The sequence below is a fragment of the Perognathus longimembris genome, chromosome 2, assembly GCF_023159225.1.
Source record: "Perognathus longimembris pacificus isolate PPM17 chromosome 2, ASM2315922v1, whole genome shotgun sequence".
NCBI classification, from domain to species: Eukaryota; Metazoa; Chordata; class Mammalia; order Rodentia; family Heteromyidae; genus Perognathus; species Perognathus longimembris.
The window spans coordinates 44,783,691-44,801,116 of record NC_063162.1 but is presented as its reverse complement, the minus strand read 5'-3'; the positions used below and the strand labels follow the sequence as shown (position 1 = coordinate 44,801,116).

At 52.8% G+C, this 17,426-nt stretch overlaps 1 protein-coding gene across 3 annotated transcripts; it reads right to left on the bottom strand.

Moving 5' to 3' along the window:
• Window positions 1-4,930: 4,930 nt before the first annotated feature.
• Window positions 4,931-16,016, bottom strand: Fam241b (family with sequence similarity 241 member B). Of its 3 annotated transcripts, none has more exons than XM_048335676.1 (3): window positions 14,375-14,579; window positions 13,202-13,516; window positions 4,931-4,941 (listed from the first exon to the last, which is right to left on the bottom strand). In XM_048335676.1, exons 1-2 carry the CDS (start codon window positions 14,465-14,467, stop codon window positions 13,244-13,246), a joined length of 366 nt encoding a protein of 121 aa, XP_048191633.1. In that variant the 5' UTR covers window positions 14,468-14,579; the 3' UTR covers window positions 4,931-4,941; window positions 13,202-13,243. The 3 variants fall into 3 exon arrangements, with proteins under 3 accessions (XP_048191633.1, XP_048191618.1, XP_048191626.1); XM_048335669.1 differs by lacking the exon at window positions 4,931-4,941 and adding an exon at window positions 15,944-16,016 and having other exon boundaries at window positions 12,675-13,516; window positions 14,375-14,505; XM_048335661.1 differs by lacking the exon at window positions 4,931-4,941 and having other exon boundaries at window positions 12,674-13,516.
• Window positions 16,017-17,426: the final 1,410 nt, after the last annotated feature.

Below are 17,426 nucleotides of genomic sequence, written 5' to 3'. Positions count from 1 at the left end.
CCTGAAGCAGGCATGTCTGCCAGAGCCCAGCTAAGTATCCAGGCCAGGTTCTCCCAAGTGGGTTTAATGCTTAACCCCTACCATAGTTGGCCTGGGGAGGGCTGTGAAGACCACTTGAGGACCCTCTGCCCTCTCCACTCTCCCATCTTTCATGGGTGCTGCTGGGGGTGGGGAGGCAAACCAGGCTCACTCCTGGGCAGGCCTGCTGGCTCACCTGGGCCCTGACAACAGCCCAGTCACTCTTCTGCACGGCACTGTAGGAGGAGGGCGTAGAGGTCGTGCGGGCACAAGGTGGAGCTTTGTCCACCACAGTGGCAAGCTGCTGGAGCTGGCTTGGATATTGGGCTGTTCTCCTAAGCGCCTTCCTAGGCCAGCCATGAACAGTGCCAGAAATGGGCTGTACCATCCCCAAGCACTGAGACATACAAACAGAATTGTTATGGGGTCCAAGGGAGGATCCCCATCCCTCTAAGAGTCCACAACTCAGAGACAATCTCAAACAAAAGATGTGTTTATTGGAGAAGCAAAAAGCAAACTGACCGGCCAGGGACACATCGCAGACTCAAGCGCTGACATTGTGACCCCGAGCAGTCCTCAAACTGGGGTTTATAAAGGTAAAAGAATAGCACAGATGTAGGGGCTTGATGCAGGGGGTAGAGCAAGCCATTTACAGAAGCAGAATTTGGGGGTCAGGTTGACCTAATCTACTCCCAACATTTCCTACCATGTTTCCCTAATCAAGATGGAGTCAGCTCTGCTCCCTACAAGAAGAATCATCTTCTGGGTGTCCTAGATTCTGGCACACTAGAGCATCATGCTATCTTGAAGTTCTGAATAATGGGAGAACCAAGACTTCCAGGGAATCCTGCTCTTCCAAGCTGAGCAGGATTGAAGGTGATGACCTTGACCCAGTTTCAGAATAATACTTCCTGAGAACCAGATGTGGGCCACCCCCCCTCCTTCCCAGAAGTTGTCTTCTCCTCAGAGCTGGGTGGGACGTGAACTCCAGGATCAGGTAGCATCTGCTCAATGATGGACAGAGCAGGACTCTCATAGGACAGATGTGTGTCTGCCTCAAAAGGCCAAAACAACTTCCTGTATGCCCTGAAAGTGTGTGTGTGCGTGCGTGTATGTGTGTGTGTGTGTGTGTGTGTGTGTGTGTGTATTCTTCTGGCCTGCCCTGTTCCTTTAGGAAATAGCACGTCAATTCCCCAGGGCTGAGGAAAGAACAGCTCTGTGACTCCAGGAAGCGGGTTTTAGATGCCCTGTTGTCGCCTGCGCTTCCTGCTTGGCCAGGTTGGACATAAATGTGGTCCCTCACAGATCAGTCACAGCATCCCTGCCCCTGCTATGGTGAGGCCGCCACAGGAAACTGTGGGACTGTTCACAGAACTGAGCTGATCACGTCTAGACTCTGAGCTGAAATCAGACTTAGGTGAGGATGAAAGTTTCTTCTCACACCCCCACCCCCCAGGAAAGCCCAGGGCAGGGACATCATACCCCACACCAAGAGGGCTGGGGTCTCCAGACTTGAAGGTACCCCTTAGGCAAACTGTATCATCTCCTTTGCTCTGCTCTCTGTCTAATCCCCAGGTTCCAGCCGTGCCAGCAGACCCACCAGTGGCCTCTCCCCATTGGCTTCACCAGGCCTGTCACAGGGCCTGTGACCAGCAAAAAAGCCCAGACCAGCTCCCAAGACCTAAAAATAACTGCTGCACATGGTCACGTGCCCTCGGGGAGCTGGAGGCTGTCATGAGGCCCCTTCCCAGCCCTGGCTTTTGTAAACCAGCTGTGTAAACCTGCACCCCCAGGGGTTGCTGGTAGAAACTGGGTCAGAGCACAAGACGGTGTTGGGAACTGGGCCACGTAGCCTGAGAGGCATTCCTGCCCATCAAGGCAGTAAGGGCTCCATCTCCTTTCCACCCAGTGGCAGCTTAGAAGCACAGCTAAGGGGACAAATGGCACTGCCTCAAGGTGGGAAGCAAGCTTCAGGATGCCTGGCCCCTGCTAGGCTGTTTGGCCAGTAGAGAGAGGACTGGCAGGAGAGTGAGAATTCTAGCTAGTGTGTTGGTTTAGATTCGGAGTTGTTGCAAAAGCCCCGGTGTGGAAGCCTTGGTCTCCAGCCTGCAATGCCTTTAGTCATTTGGAATCCTACAACCCTGGTCCCTTCCTCTCTTGCTGTGTATCTTTCTCTCTCTCTCTCTCTCTCTCTCTCTGTGTGTGTGTGTGTGTGTGTGTGTGTGTGTGTGTGTGTGTGTGTGTGTCCTGGAGTTTGAACTTAGGGCCTTCCTTAGCTTTTTTTCTTTTTTTTTTCTCAATTCTAGTGCTCTACCACTTGAACTGCACCTCTACTTCCAGCTTCTTTGTGGGGTGGTTGAGTGGAGATAAGAGTCTCACAAACTTTCCTGCCCAGGCTGGCTTTGAATCAGGATCTTCAGATCTCAGCCTTCTGAGTAGCTAGGATTACAGGCCTGAATCACCAGCACTCAGTTTCTCTCTCTTCCTTTTACTTTCCAGCCATGATGAAGTGAGCAGCTCCTCAGCCATGAGCTCCTGCCATGGCACACGATGGCACCACAGGCCAAGCAATGAGAGGCTGCAACTAGAAGCCAAAGTCAGCCTTTCTTCCTTGGATGTCCGTATGTTGGGTATTTTGTCTCCATGACAGGAAGCTAATGCCACAGGTAAGCAGGAGTCAGGTTCAGGTTACAGTCCTGCCTCTGGGGGTAGGTAGAGACCCCATAGCCCATACTGTCTCCATACCACCATCACTCCCAAAAACCCAGCTTCTGTGTGTCTCACACCCTGGGCTCTGAAGAAGAAGTCAAGGAGCAAACACAGGGACCTGCTATGGATCCCCTAATGGCATCTCTGGACCCAGAACCCTGACTGTGGCTGGTGGGGCCAGGGGCAGGGGGAGCTCTAGGCATGGGGGAGGTTCTTGTATAGAAGGAGCTGCCGGGAAAACCTCATGAATTATCGAGGGACAGTCCCCCTTCCTCATCCCCACTGAACTACATCTACAACCACAGGGGAGCTTGCCTGCTCTTGCAGGTTCTTGAAGCACTGGTTGTTTGTTAAAGGGAGTGAGAGTTGGGGGGGGGGGGCAGGGGTGTAAACTTGACTGCAGCAAACAAGGCACTGTGAACTGGAGGTGGGCATGGGGCAGAGAGAAGAGGCCTGAAAATGTCACAGCTGACACATAGTCATCATGTAAATAATGCTTAGGAACATGAACTTGCACGGAAATGGAGGGACAAGTGGTGAATAAATGCAGCAATCAAATTCACTAAACACCATGTTGACAATGAACTCTACAACTTGTGAGTGGGGATGGGAGGGAAGCACCGGGAGAAAGTGAGGGAAGGGGTGATATTGTCCTAAATGAAATGTTCTCTTTCCTTACTTATGTAACCGTAACCTTTCTGTATATCACCTTTATAATAACAATAAAAATTTTTAAATTACAAAAAGACATATGAAATTGGAAAACAGATTAGCCAAAGAAATAGGAAAGAAGGAGGGTAGAAGAAAGGAAAAGGGAAGGAGGGAGTGAGGGGAGAAGGGGGATGGAAGGAAGAAAGAAAGGAAGATGAAAGAAGGGAAGGAAAGATGGAAGGAGGGAGAGCAGGAGGGGTGAAGTTGGAGAAAGCTGTATGGAGGGCTGGGTCAGCTCCCCTCTGGGACTGAGCTATCCTGCCTCCCAGTGAGGCCTGATGAGACTGTGCCAGTGAGGAGGCTTTGGGATGATGGCCATTGATGCTGCTCATTGATTTTAGGCTGTGACAGTGGACTAGGAGGCCACCAGTGCTCGCGCCATAGTCACCACAGAAAGACCAGGCTTACCTGGAAACCCTGTGGGACTGTCACATGTTCACAGAGAATTTAGGACCAATATTCCTTCCTGTCTTTCTTTTGCCTGGTTTCCATGGTGACAGAGACCTTCATGCTGTGAAACCCCACAGGGGAAGCCAATTGCAGGCTGCTTCTCCCCGCCCCTCCCCTCCCCAGCTCTCCCAGCCCTCTGGGGTCTCGCTGGCAGCCCCTCCTGCTCTCCCTCCTGTTCTTTGTGTCTAGCTGTGCCTGTCAGTGCCTCCCTGCCCCCTTAGTCTCCTGAGCGCCCTCCCCCTCTGTCTGCAGCCAGAACGAACATGTTCCTCCACCCCTGACTGATCTATTAGGGAGGATGGGACAAAATGAGTCTTTAATTAATCTCCTGCCCTAATTAATTATTGTAATGGCTTTCAACTTGGAGGAAAACAGGGCTACCATGTGCTTAATATGTTTCTATGTCGACAAACTCATTCTCTGCTTGGCAGAGAAAGAGGAGGCCTGTTTTGGGTTTGGAGCTGCAGAGTGATTTATACAGAGTGTTTATACCAGAGGAATACTCCTGCTTGGCTTTCCTGCTGACTTAACTCTCACCTCCGCCTCTTCCTCTCCCTTTAAGCTCCTCAGTCTCCTCACCTTCCTTTCCCCTTCCCCCAGAGCCTTTAGTCTTCTTGGTTTGGGGGTTTATTTGTTTATTTTTGTGCTGGTACTGGGGCTTGAACTCAAGGCCTAAGTGCTATGCCTTAGCTTTTTCACTCAAGGTTAGTGCTCTACCAATTAAGCCACAATTCCACTTCTGGCTTTTGGTGGTTAACTGGTGATAAGAGTCTCATGGACTTTCTTGCCCAAGTTGGCTGCAAACCAAGATCCTCAAACCTCAACCTCTTTAGTAGCTAGGATTACAGTGTGAGCCACCAGTGCCCAGCTTGCCTTTATTAGGACTGTGAAGGAGAATGGCTGCTCATGGATTGTAGAGGCTGCTGTAGATCATTGAGTCAAGGTCCCTGAAGTGTACTGTGGGCAGGCAAAGGGAAACTGAGTCATCTTTGACTTGTTTCTCTGTAGCCACCTCTTGTCCCTCAGCCAGTCTTTAGGGTTGTCTCACACACCCTATGGCGGGGGGGATTATACCTGGACCTATTAGCAAAATGCTTTCCACACCTTCATGAGGGCACAGAGGGAAGACTTTTGGAAGAGGCTCCCCCAGGCTGATCAGGAGTGAGGAAGAGCCTTTGGGGCTGGCAACATTTCCAGAAAGAAAGGAGTTGAAGTAAAGGGAAACAACACACACACACACACACACACACACACACACACACACACACACACACACACACAGTCCCACAAATCACTCTTCAATAAGGTATGAGTCTCCACGGCAACCTGCCCAAGGCTAAGCACCAGGGAGGCAGAAGATGCACCGTTGCCACGGAAACCACATCCTAGAGACCTTCTGGTATTGGTCCCTGTTTGTCTTTGCAGATGAGATGTTGGGGGTGGGGCTAGCTCTGCCAGGTTCGGGAGGGGGATTAAGGTGGGGAGTGAGAGGAAAGAGACATGAGATGTGGGTTGTTGTAGAGAAGCAGGAAGGGAGGGGACAGGATGGGGAAATGGAGACAGATAGAGGAGATAAAAAAAGGTCCAAGAACCAGATAGCCTCTGGGGAAGTGCCATGTGTGCCCAGGGAGGGCAAAGTGAGGGGAGTGTGGCAAAGAGGCTCAGGTGGCATCTTCTGAAGTTGGTGCCACCCATTCTCATATATGCTCTGTCTCTACCGGTCATTCATTCAAGATGAGTAAGTGGTCACACTCTGAGTGCCAGTCCACTGACCACACAACCTTCCCTGCAAAGGGTTTGGAACCGAGGAACCCAATTTGGGACTTCTAGCCTCTCCTCTGTCCCTTGGTGCCCAAGCACAGGGGTGCCAGAGAGGAAATGGTTGGAAGATGGACCCCAAGGTCTGCCTCAGACCCAATTACTCCTAGATAGCAGCAACCTGTCCCTTTTCTGGAAGCTTATGGCAACTGGGTGCGTAGCACCACCTTCTGGCAAACACTGGAAGCAAGGCAGCAGTCATAATTGGCTGTTCCCAGGTGCTTACCACCAGAGTCTCAGGGACCCTACATTAAGCTGGTGTTTAAACTAGAAGGTTCTCCAAGCCCCTTCAGATGGCTCAAGGACCAGATGATGCTTGTTAAGCAAGCCACTGAACACATACAGTAAGGAGAGCCGATCTTGCTGTGACACTGACCAGCCATGTGACTTCTCAGGGCTCCCACACACTCATGGGAAGTTTGCCCAAAGGTCTCCACCGGAGCTCCTTACAGATTGAACAGTTCTGCCTGCCTTTATTCCCCTACCATTGAGTATGAGGTCAGAGACCAGAAATACCACCCAATGTGGCTTTCTCGGCACCTATGTGGTTCATGGGAGCCCAATGTGGGAACACTCAGAACTTTCCATTGGCTTCCCCCAGCCAAGTGGGCCCTGGCGAGAGGGAAGCTGGAGGTCAGACCCAGAAAGACAGTTTTTACCAGCCACTGAGCACTGTAGCCTACCTGTCCTCCACTGCAATCCAAAACAGCACTCACGCCCACAAAGACTCCTAGAAGGAGAACTGGAAGTCAGGGTTCCCCCACTCTGTCAGCCCCCACTGGCCTTCAGCACAGGAAGGAGGTTCCTTCACTCTGCAGCAAGAAGCCACTTGTTCCTGAGCTGTGGTACAGATAGGGAGCTGTCCACTGGCAATCCAAGCAGACTAGCAGACAAGAGGGAGAGGCCTAGCTCTCTTATAATAGTAGACTGTGTTTCTAGACCTTCTCTGTACTGTCTCTCCTAGCTTGTATTGTCTTGTTCTAGAACTTTGATGTTGTAGTTGTTCCCGTCTTTGTCTTCGAGCAGCTCTCAACCACCTGACCAGAGCCAGTAGTGCAGGCACCTTCTCCTCCCTGGCCAGCAGAACCTTGTTATGTTCTGGCACAGGGCTTTCCTGCACAAGAGAATCTCCACTGACTGGGCTCAATTAGCAGAATAGAATGTGAAAGAACTGGCAGAAGAATTGTTGGGCAAAGCAAGACAAATGTAAATATGAGGCAAGACTTGAACTGTTTCTAAGGATTTCTGGAGACAATGCTAATGGGAAAGGAGGTAGAGAAACTCAGCAGCCCGACAAAGCATGGCAGGATGGGAGCTGAGGAGAGCAGTCAGGAAGAGATGCAGCCTCCAGGAATGAGTACCTCAGTGCCCAGGGCCACTTCCTGATGATCCTGACCTTAGCCCTGACCCTGCAGTGTCTAGGAAGACTCCAGAGGAGGCAACTGGGGTGTAAATTCTGCTACTGGATAGCTGGGTTATTCTGGAAAGTTGCCTGACCTCTCTGAGTCTTGGTTTACCCATGAAGCTATTAAAGGGATGGAATTATTTATATAAATCCTTCACACTCCCCTGGGATCTGGCATCCCATCCATTCACCAGGGGATAACATCCAGATTTCCCTCACAGAGGCAGAGGCAGCAGCAGGGCTCACTGCTATAAAGGAAATGACCTTCCCAAGGCCCTGCAGGACAGAGGGCTCAGAAGTAAGATTCTTAACTGCAAATGTACTAGGAAGCAGACAGATTGGGAAAAATTTCCATTTTCTCTCAGAATTTCAAAAATCATATATTAGGCTTTTTACTTTTCTTTCTTTTTTTTTTTTCAGTAGTAGTTTCAACTTGAGGCCTTCCATTTGCTAGGCAGGCACTCTACCACTAGAGCCACAGATCCAGCCTTTTTCTGTTATTTTTAAGATAAGAAGTATCACACTTTTTGCCCCAACTAGCCACAATTCTCTTACCTATGTGTCCTGGGCAGCTTAAGTTACAGAAATGCCCCCACTACATCCAGCCAGTTTGTTAAGGTGGGATCTCATGAACTTTTTGGGGGGAGGGGGCGGGGCTTGGCTTTGAATCTTTCCTCCTAAATAGCTTTGACTACAGGGTGAACTAGTATCCTGGCACATCTTAAATATTCTTGATCTAGGCAGCCAGCTAGCACCTACTGCTGCACCTAGGGAAGTGTCTTGAGATGAGCTCGGGTGGGAGTCTCACTTGGTCCACAGGAGGAAGTGTGTTCCTACCCAGACATCCCACCAGAGGGCGCCATGGGACAGGTTAAAAACTTCAGGCCTCCTGAGCCTGCAGGGTCTCCTGTGCCGCTGCAGAGGGGATTTGCCCGAAGTTCATTAGTCAGAGCAGAGCTGAAGGCTTGGAGTTTGGTTCCCTTCTCAATGCAGTTGTTCAACCAAAACCAGGCAGCACAGGACGGGGGCACAGTGACATTAGCAACACCAGGTTAGGTTAGAGGCCAAGTGAATGAAGCTGTTTGATTTTTGACCTGAAAGGGATGTTTTAAGAGAATCTCTCAGGGCCCCTTTCCTTTTTCAAAATGCAGGTGGGCCAGGAGAGCTAGCTGCCCCCCTATCTGAGATGGTGACAGTGCTTTGGGGCCTCCCCTGAGGTGCAGCATGACTCAGGGACGGCTTCCACGAGGGGAGCCAGGATTAGGCAGAAACCCCACCCTTTCCAGCTGCTAAGGGGGTGGAGAAAACCAGGGGCACATGGCTTCTGGGGCTACTGCTCTCCCCGCCCCATTATTTTACTGGCACAAGGAGCTGACTTAGGGCCACCAAGCTTCCTGTCAGGCCCCAGAGAAACAGAGAGGTGAGGGTCAGAGCTACAGGGACAAGTGTTCTGTGGGGGCCAAAAGAGGATCACGACACACCCCAGTGCCCAAATACTATGGGATGGAGAAACTCCTTATGATAAAAACATGCACAGGATATATTGGTAAAGGGGAAAAAAAGGAAATGTTTCTACTTTTCCATCACCTGTATAAAAAATAAGAGAAATGAGAATACCTGCTTGTTTATATTTGCATAGCTAAATTCCAAAAGGCCTGAAGTCCAGGATGAGAAGAACAGCACTTCCAGGACAGAGGGGAGGGGAGGAGGGGCCTGGCAGGGAATAAGACTGCTCTTTGTGACAGGAACAGGCTGCTTGATCTCTAATCATACAAAGGCATTACCTTACAAAGGCTAAGCTCTAGGGAAGCACATACTGAGGTCACGTCATGTTTCCCAGAGCAATGAGCTGCTGTTATGTCACAGAGTGTGATGTCTTGGAGGAGGGGTATGAATCCAGCCAGGAGACTGAGTGAGGGGTCTCAACACCCTCTGCCCCATGAGTTGACCTTGGCAAGGAAAGCTGTACGCGTGTCAACTTAGATGTCCATAGGGACTGTTTGAAGTTCAAGGACACTATTTTCCCTACAATGGGTTTACTTATGGATACCTATCATGGATGGCAAGTACTGCTAGCCTTCCATTTACAGTAGCAATGTGAGGCTTCCTTCTAAAAGCCAATTTAGGGGTGGGAATATGGCTTAATGGCAAGAGTGGTTGCCTCGTATACATGAAGCCCTGGGTTCGATTCCCCAGCACCACATATATAGAAAACAGCCAGAAGGGGCGCTGCGGCTCAAGTGGCAGAGTGCTAGCCTTGAGCAAAAAGAAGCCAGGGAAGGCGCTCAGGCCCTGAGTTCAAGGCCCAGGACTGACCAAAAAATAAATAATAATTAAAAGCCAATTTTCAAAAGTTAAATAAATCCCTCTGGATGCCGGTGGCTCAAATTTGTAATCCCAACTACTCAGGAGGCTGAGATCTGAGAAACAAATCCAAGAAACTTGTATATCCAATTAACCAGTAAAAAGCCGGAAGTAGAAGTCGGGCTCAAGTGGTAGTGTGCCATCTTGAGTGAAAAAGCCAAGTTAAATCTGAAGGTCCAGACAAAGAAAAAAATGGTAAATCCATCCTTACATCATTGCTTTGTAACTATGGCAACACTAACAAGTGCTAACCTGGGGCCAGAATACTTGTGAAAGGCTCCTGGGGATTGGTGTACTTGATCCTCCCACCTAGGAGATGAGATGCAAGGACTAAGATAAGCTGACTGACAAGAGCTGGAGCCGGAGCTGGAGCCAGCACTCTGCACAGAGACACTAAGCCGGGGCGGGATGAACACCCTCCACCCTGGCCCCACACTGCCTTGCCTGGGCTTGAAGGCTGCTGTCAGGCTCCATCTTTCTTTTTTTTTTTTGGCCAGTCCTGGGCCTTGGACTCAGGGCCTGAGCACTGTCCCTGGCTTCTTCCCGCTCAAGGCTAGCACTCTGCCACTTGAGCCACAGTGCCGCTTCTGGCCGTTTTTTTTTTTTCTGTATATGTGGTGCTGGGGAATCGAACCTAGGGCCTCGTGTATCCGAGGCAGGCACTCTTGCCACTAGGCTATATCCCCAGCCCCCAGCCCCAGGCTCCATCTTTCTGACTCTGAGTCTAGTATCCCACCCCAGAACCAAAACACCAGACGCCTCCCCCTTACCCCTCCCCCCCCCCACACACACACACATACTCTCTCTCAGTAGGGCACTGAAGCTGTCACCCTCTGCCTCTGCTTCTAACCCTGAGCGGTCACACCAGGAGGACACAGCTGCCTTGCCCTCTTGTGTGCCATTGGCTACAAGGGCTCTCACTCCATCCAGCCTTGGCCCCAGCGCCCTTTGCCACTGTGCTACTCCCACTCATCCTCCTCGTCAGTCCTCCCCTTGTCACCTGCAGTGGAAACCTATGTGCTCAGAGATGTAGGGAAGAGGCTGCGGCCAGCTAGGCTGAGAAGCAGCGGAGGCCGCCCAGCCAGGCAGTGGCAGCCGCTGTCTGTCAGAGCCCTCAGCCTCCAAGTGCCAACCAGCAGTTGGTGGGGTTGGGTGATTTCCCTGATGCAGAGGAGATTGCAGCCACTTGAGTCACATAAGAGTCACACAAGAAGCCCCTGGTCTCGAGGAACCCAGCCAGGCAGAGGCATTGCTTCCTGATCAGCTGTGGAAGGGATCGCTGGCATCCAAGGCCCAAGGCCAACCTAGCAGAGTAGCTAGTGCCTGCAACATGACAGCCACGCCGGGGCTGAGCCTCCGGTGCAGCATCTGCAGAGAAGGTCCAGGCTGAAGCTGCTGCCTCTTTCCACAGGCCTCTGGCCCTCTCACCAGCCACATCTGGGACCCAGAAGGATCCAACAGGCAGGCAGGCCCAGAAGGCTAGGTGAACCATCTAAGGCCATGAGCCACAGGGCCAAGTAGGGGTCTCTGGTCCCCAAGTGACCATAGGCAAGGGCAATGTCCCTCCCATCCCCAAATGGGCACACATACACACTTCCCCTTTGGCCTCTATTACAGCTAGAGGCTCTAGTCCTGAAGGGTCAGCCCTTCCTACTCCAAAAGACCCTCATTCTGGTCCCAGTACCTGGGAGATGACTCCACAGGGAACTGGCAAAATGGTAGTCCCCGTTTCCTGTGGAATTGAGCTTGGAGTGTCCCTCTAGGGAGCTGGGAATACGTACGCCTCTCATCTCCAGGGCCACTGGAGAGTGGGAAGGGGGTACAATTTTGAGAACTGCTGTGAGGAGGGGGAGAAGGAGACGGAGCAGCAGGAAACACAAGTCTGGTCCTGACAGCTCACCTGACCAGGGAACCCCAGCGAGAAGGGAGCTCCAGGCAACCAGGCCACAAGTCCCACCCACCTGGGAGATAGTACCTCCAGGTTAGCTCTGGAGATGAACAGAAACCTCCCTTGAAGTCTGTCCTGAGCAAGATTAGAGCGTGCAAGGCAGGCCAGTGGGGGGGGGGGGGGTTCTTGACACTGGAGGAGGAGGAGGAGGAGGAGAATGCAACCAGGCAGGGGTGTCCCATCAGGGTCTGCACAGGACCACTATGAGGAGCAAAGCCTGATGTGGTACCACCCACAATTCCTGCCAGTGCCCAAGGGGCCTCAATGAGGGGGCTCCAGATGACAGGTGGGGCAGCACCTGGGCTGCCCACTGCCATGTGGCTGCACAATTTCAGAGGGAGCCTCCCTGCACTTCCCAGCCTCTGCTCGGGTCAGAGTCAGGGTCAGACATGCCTGGGACTTTCTGATCCCAGGCTTGAGAAAGAAGACAGAGCTGGGGCCAGCACACAAAATCCAGGAATGAAGGAGGCCCAGCTGCTTGAAACAAGGTTCAAGGGTCAGACCCTGGGCCCTCATAGAGTTCAGTCAGTTCAGAGCTCAGTCAACAGCCAAGATACTCAGGCCACCTCCTGATGAAATGAGGGGTAGGGGGGCCACCCTTGTACTCAGGCAGGATGCCCGAGGCCTAAGGAGCCACTGTCTCAGAAGTGAGGACACAGGATATAGGCTGAGATGATTTTCAGCCCTGAATTTGACATGACTCTTTACATGTTAAGAGCCCTGATGAGGGGAGGAGTTTGAGGGGGACACAGGGCAGGAAGTCTTATGAGCAGCAGGAGCTTAGGGACCCAGGAAGAACTGGACACAAGGGTCCCCATGCCCAGACCTCAGAGTGGCTTCTGAGAACCAGACCCCACCCCAAGAAAGACCTGACACCCCCTCCTTTCCATGTCCATCAGAAAAGGAACACACATCTCAGTCATCTCCAAGAACAAAGACCCAGAAAAGGACGCTTTGAGAATGGAGTCCTGTTCTGATGCCACAAAGCTCCCCAAGGAATGTCTGTGATAAAGGTCACCAGCCCCACAAGGACAGCGTGGACACGGGGCCTGTGGAAGGAGGTTGCTGGGGCAGGGCAGCAGGCCCAGCAGGGTCAGCGTCATCTCTGTCTCTCCACTGGCAGGGCCTCCAAGCAGCCCCAGAGATCCCCTCAGAAAAAGCAGGGCTCCTTCACCCCATACACCTTCATTTAGGGACCGTTGGCTAAAACCCAGGTACTACTGAGAAAAATCTCAGAATCAAGATCAAAGCCAGTTGCTGCCCTTCTCTACAATCCCAACCAATCCCAAACCACCTTTACCTCATCTTCCCGACCGGTGTGGAACTGTAGGGTCATCTAACAACTTCTTCACATGGCCCATTGGTTGACTTATTTATTGAAAATATCACAACAAACAGAATGCCAGGTCTCCTTGTCATAAGTAAAAGGTAGCCAGTACAAATACACCATTAGAACAAAACAGTGCTATAAAAGTCTGGAAAGGTCTCCTACTCGCCCTCAGCCTGACCTGCTCCTAAGGAAGGCGGGAAGTCACACCAGCACCATGTTGAGACTTCCTTCTTGGCATAAAAAGGACTAAATTGGAACAACTCCTTTCTAATTCTTGCCCTTTATCTCTTAAATGGAGCCCTTATACCCCCCAATAGGATCTCAGGAGAGCTAGGGTACCCATTCCATAACTGAGAGATGCTAGGCTAGGTCTCTCTCTGCCTCATGCTTAATACCATGAGAAAGCCCACACCACACCCCCGGCCCCTCCCCCTGTGCCGACTGTCACACCAGCCAGTTCCTCTCACACACTCCCCGTTGGCCCCAGTGATCACCGCTGGCTCAGGTGGGACACCAGGTAGACAAGGCCCACCAACAGGAGGCCACGAACCCCAAGCATCATGAGCAGGAAGAGCAGCAGGATGGAGGTCACGGGCTCCACGGCATGATTACCCAGGTGCCATTGGGGGAAGCCCATGTTCACCAACTGTCTGTTGAGGTCATTGAAGGGGGACTGGGCAGCACCAAGCCTGGCACCTGCCTGCTGCTGCTGGCGGGGCCCAGGCCCCCCTAGAGGGGCACCATGACCCCTGTTGAGAAAGCCCTGGAAGGTAAAGACAGAGAGATGGATGAATCCAGACAGAGCTTCCATGGAGTTGAGACCCCAACAAGAAGGGAAGTCCAGTGTGAGCCCAGGAGCCTCCCCCCCCCCCCCATGGCCACTCTGGGCCTCTCTCTCCTTCCCAACATGCCACAAGCTCTCAGAGCACAGACAATGCCAGTGTGTGCTCCCTGGGTCATGGCCAGGGACAAAGTGCCCAAGACAGAGCAGGGAGGAAGTGACAGCAGCAGGGTAAATGAGAAGCAGGGTGGTCCTTGAGTACATCTCTAGTGCTGAGCACTCCTTCCTCCACAGCAAGTGTCCTAGGGTCACGTGTTCATCTCCACACACTGAAGTGTCTCACTCATATCTTTGTTTTGTTTTGTTTTTTTTTGCCAATCCTGGGGCTTGAACTCAGGGCCTGAGCACTGTCCCTGGCTTCTTTTTGCTCAAGACTAGCACTCTACCACTTGAGCCACAGCACCACTTCCAGCTTTTTTCTCTATATGTAATGCTGAGGAATCAAACCCAGGGCTTCATGTATATGAGGTGAGCACTTTACCACTAGACCATATTCCCTCACTCATCTCAAAGACTCTCCAGTCAGATACTGGCTCCAGTTGGGGTCACCACCAAGTTTAAAGGAGAGACAGACCTCAGGTCTGCCCTGGGAGGGTGACTGAAGGAGGAGGACCAGGGTAGGCAGGGACCAGGCAACGCAATCCCTGAGCTCTCCCCAAGCCTTGACCCAGCTTCTCAGCTCTGCTCTCCACAGTGCTACAGAAGGTTAATGAGCAGCAACAGAAAGTTGTGGTAATGGACAGAAAAACAGCTGCCCCTTCCCAAGGGATGGGTACCTACCTGCCGAGGAGTGCTCCCTCTCTGTGTCGTAGTGGTCCTCACGCGGGGGTCATCATCCTGGACGATCTCTCCATTGGCCAAGATCCGCACCATCCTCCCAGGAGCAGTGGGTCCTTACAATTCCTGGACACCTGCAATGCACAGCCAGGGGCCCAGAGGTCCGACTCCCCAGTGACCCTGAATTCTTAGTCTCTGGCTGTTGCTCTGACCTCAATGAGCCTGGAGGAAACAACCTGCTGTGGAGAATGGTGGTTGGTGACTCACCCGGAGCAGGTGCTGTGTCTCAGCAACAAAAGACAAGCCAGAAAAGACAAACTGTAGGGTTAACATCTTGCAGACATCGATTGAGTTCACTAGGAAACTGCCAGAAGGGTTGTGGAGTCTGAAGTTTCAAGGCTGGGTTGGAACTCCAGCCTGGCCAGCTGTGTGAAGTACAAGTGGCCATGCACACAGCTAGCTGCCCTGAGGTTTAAGTGGCTCCTGAGGAACCTCAGGGCAGCAGAGAAAGTGCCCTAAAGCCAGACACCAGTGGCTCACACCTGTAATCTTTACTCAGGAGGCTGAGTTCTGAGGATTGGGGTTTGAAGCCAGCCCAGGCAGGAAAATCTCCATGAGACTCTTATCTCCACAGAACTGGAAGTGGAGCTGGGGCTCAAAGTGGTAAATCACTAGCTTGGAGCAAAAGAGCTTAGGGAGAGAGCTCAGGCCCTAAGTTCAAGCCCCATGACCACCACCACCAAGTACCCACAAAAGTACCCTAGGCACTTAGCATTCGGGCCGTTCTGGGTACAGAGGGAACCAGGCACTCCATCCCTAGCAACCCCATTTGCCAGACATTTAAAGACGGGTCCCAGGTGCTACTCCTCAAGAAGCAAACCCCAAGGACCTGGGCCTTCTCCTCCCAAGACCCCACCCCCCGCCAGGGGACACCCCTCCCTCCATCCAGGCCCCCTGCCTGGCACAGCCCACCGTGGCTGCAGGCTTCCTAGGCGGGTTGGGCTGCAGTGGGCACACCCCACTTCCCTCGCCCCTCGGGAAGCCCCAGGGCGTCTTCTGCTGAAAGGCAACAGAGCTCAGCCTACCAAAAATACGCGGTGCGGGATGCTGCGCGTGACCAGGAGGGGGAGGGCCCCCCCAGAGCGGACCCCAAGGGTGTCCCGGGCTGTCCCCCACCCTGCGCCCCTCTCCCGGGCGCCTGGATGACAAAGGCCCCGACCCGTGTGCCCGGTTGCATCTAAACACTCCTGAGCGCTGGAAGGGGAGGGGGTCCCCGCGCAGGTGGGTGGGGCCTGGTTCTCCCGCCAGTGACTCGGGGCCTGGCTCGGAGGAGACCCTGCTGGCCGGCCGGCTCGCAGCCCCGGGAGGGTCGGGGTCCTCCACGGCGTGCCGGGCTCGGTCACCCAGGTCCAAGGCCGTATGGCCACCGGCGCGCATGGGTGGGGGCCGCGCCAGAGCGACGGCCGGCTGTTCAGACGCGGCCTGCAGGGCCTGACGCCTGCCTGAGGTCGGGCCCGCCATGCAGGGCCCGAGGCTGCCCGAACCCGCGCCTCCCCCGGCGGGGACACCCACCTGCGGGCGCGGCTGGCGGCCTCGGCGGCGTCCGCTCCGGTGGCTGCCGCGGCTTCCAGGCACCTGACCTCACAGGAAGCGCGGGGCCGGGGCGCGGCCAGGCGCCCTCTGTCGGCCAAGGACGGGAACTGCAGTGGTCCGGGGCAGGGGCGCCGCAGTCCGGGGTGGGGAGAGAGAGAGGGAAGGAAGAGGAGGAGGGGGAGGGGGAGGAAGGTGAGGGCGGGTGCGTGAAGACAAGGAGCCGGGAGAAGAGGAAGGAAAGGAAGCAGGACCCCACAGTGGAGAATCCCAGGGAGTGGGGTGCCCCTAACCTGCGCTCAGCCCGTACTCAGCAGAGCAAGTTTGTAGATTTGGCTCCGGATGCCCCTGAGGTAGGATCAACCCAGTCCAGTGGAGAGGGCAAGGCTTGAGCGAGGGCAGGTGCAGCTCACTGCTGCAGGCCTTCGGAAGGAGGTACTTTGAGGCTGGGGCCTTCCCCTTCCTGGGGAAGGGTAGGTAGGAGTTTGCCAAGCAAATAGGGAAGCCCCCCCCCCCTTTCCCCCCGGCTAAAGCAGCCTTCTAGACCGAGTGGACAGCCATCCCTTCTGCCTTGGCAAGCCGGTGGTTGACCTGTGCACATAGTTGGCGCCGGTGAGCTGAGCCAGCTCTGGACTGTCTCCATTTACCTGGCTGTTCAGTGTCCACCTGTGCAGCCTCGCAGGATTGTCCTAGGGTGGGAGGGAGAGTGAGCAGAGTAAGACTTATAACCTAAGCTTCAAGCGCTGGTGGACTGCCGCCATAGCTTGTTGGATAATAAAGCCATATTGATAAAATATGTTGTACAAATCCACCTGAGATCTGCAACTTGTTTATATATCATTTATTTACTTCTTTTCTTTTTCAGTCGTGGGGCTTAAACTCAGGGCCTGGGGACTGTCCTTGAGCTCTTTTGCTCAAGCCTATTGCGCTATCACTTTGACCCACAGTGCCACTTCCTGGTTCTGAGTGGTTATTTGGAGATAAGAGTCTCACAGAGACTTTTCTGCCTGGGCTGGCTTTGAACCCCAATTCTCAGATCTCAGCCTCCCGAGTAGCTAGGGTTACAGGCATGAGCCACCAGCATCCAGCGTAATCCATTTACTTTTAATAACATGCAGGAATGACAAAATGGCAAGTGTGTAGACAGAACAAACCTTACATTGGGATTGATGATAGAGTGAAAGTGAAGAACAGCTGTAAAAAGATGATCTTGCTTATAAGTGGTCCTGTGATAATCAGGTATTAAGTGAGATCCCTGCCTCACATACATACACCTGTACCAAAAGTTAATTCTAGGTGTGTTATACATCTAAACATATATATACATATATATATATGTAAGGAACAAAAAAGATTTTAATATATAAATTAAATATATCATATATATGTGTATGTATATGCATACACATGCATATTCTACACCTCTGAGAAGAGGTCTTCTTAACACATTATTTAAAATATTTTC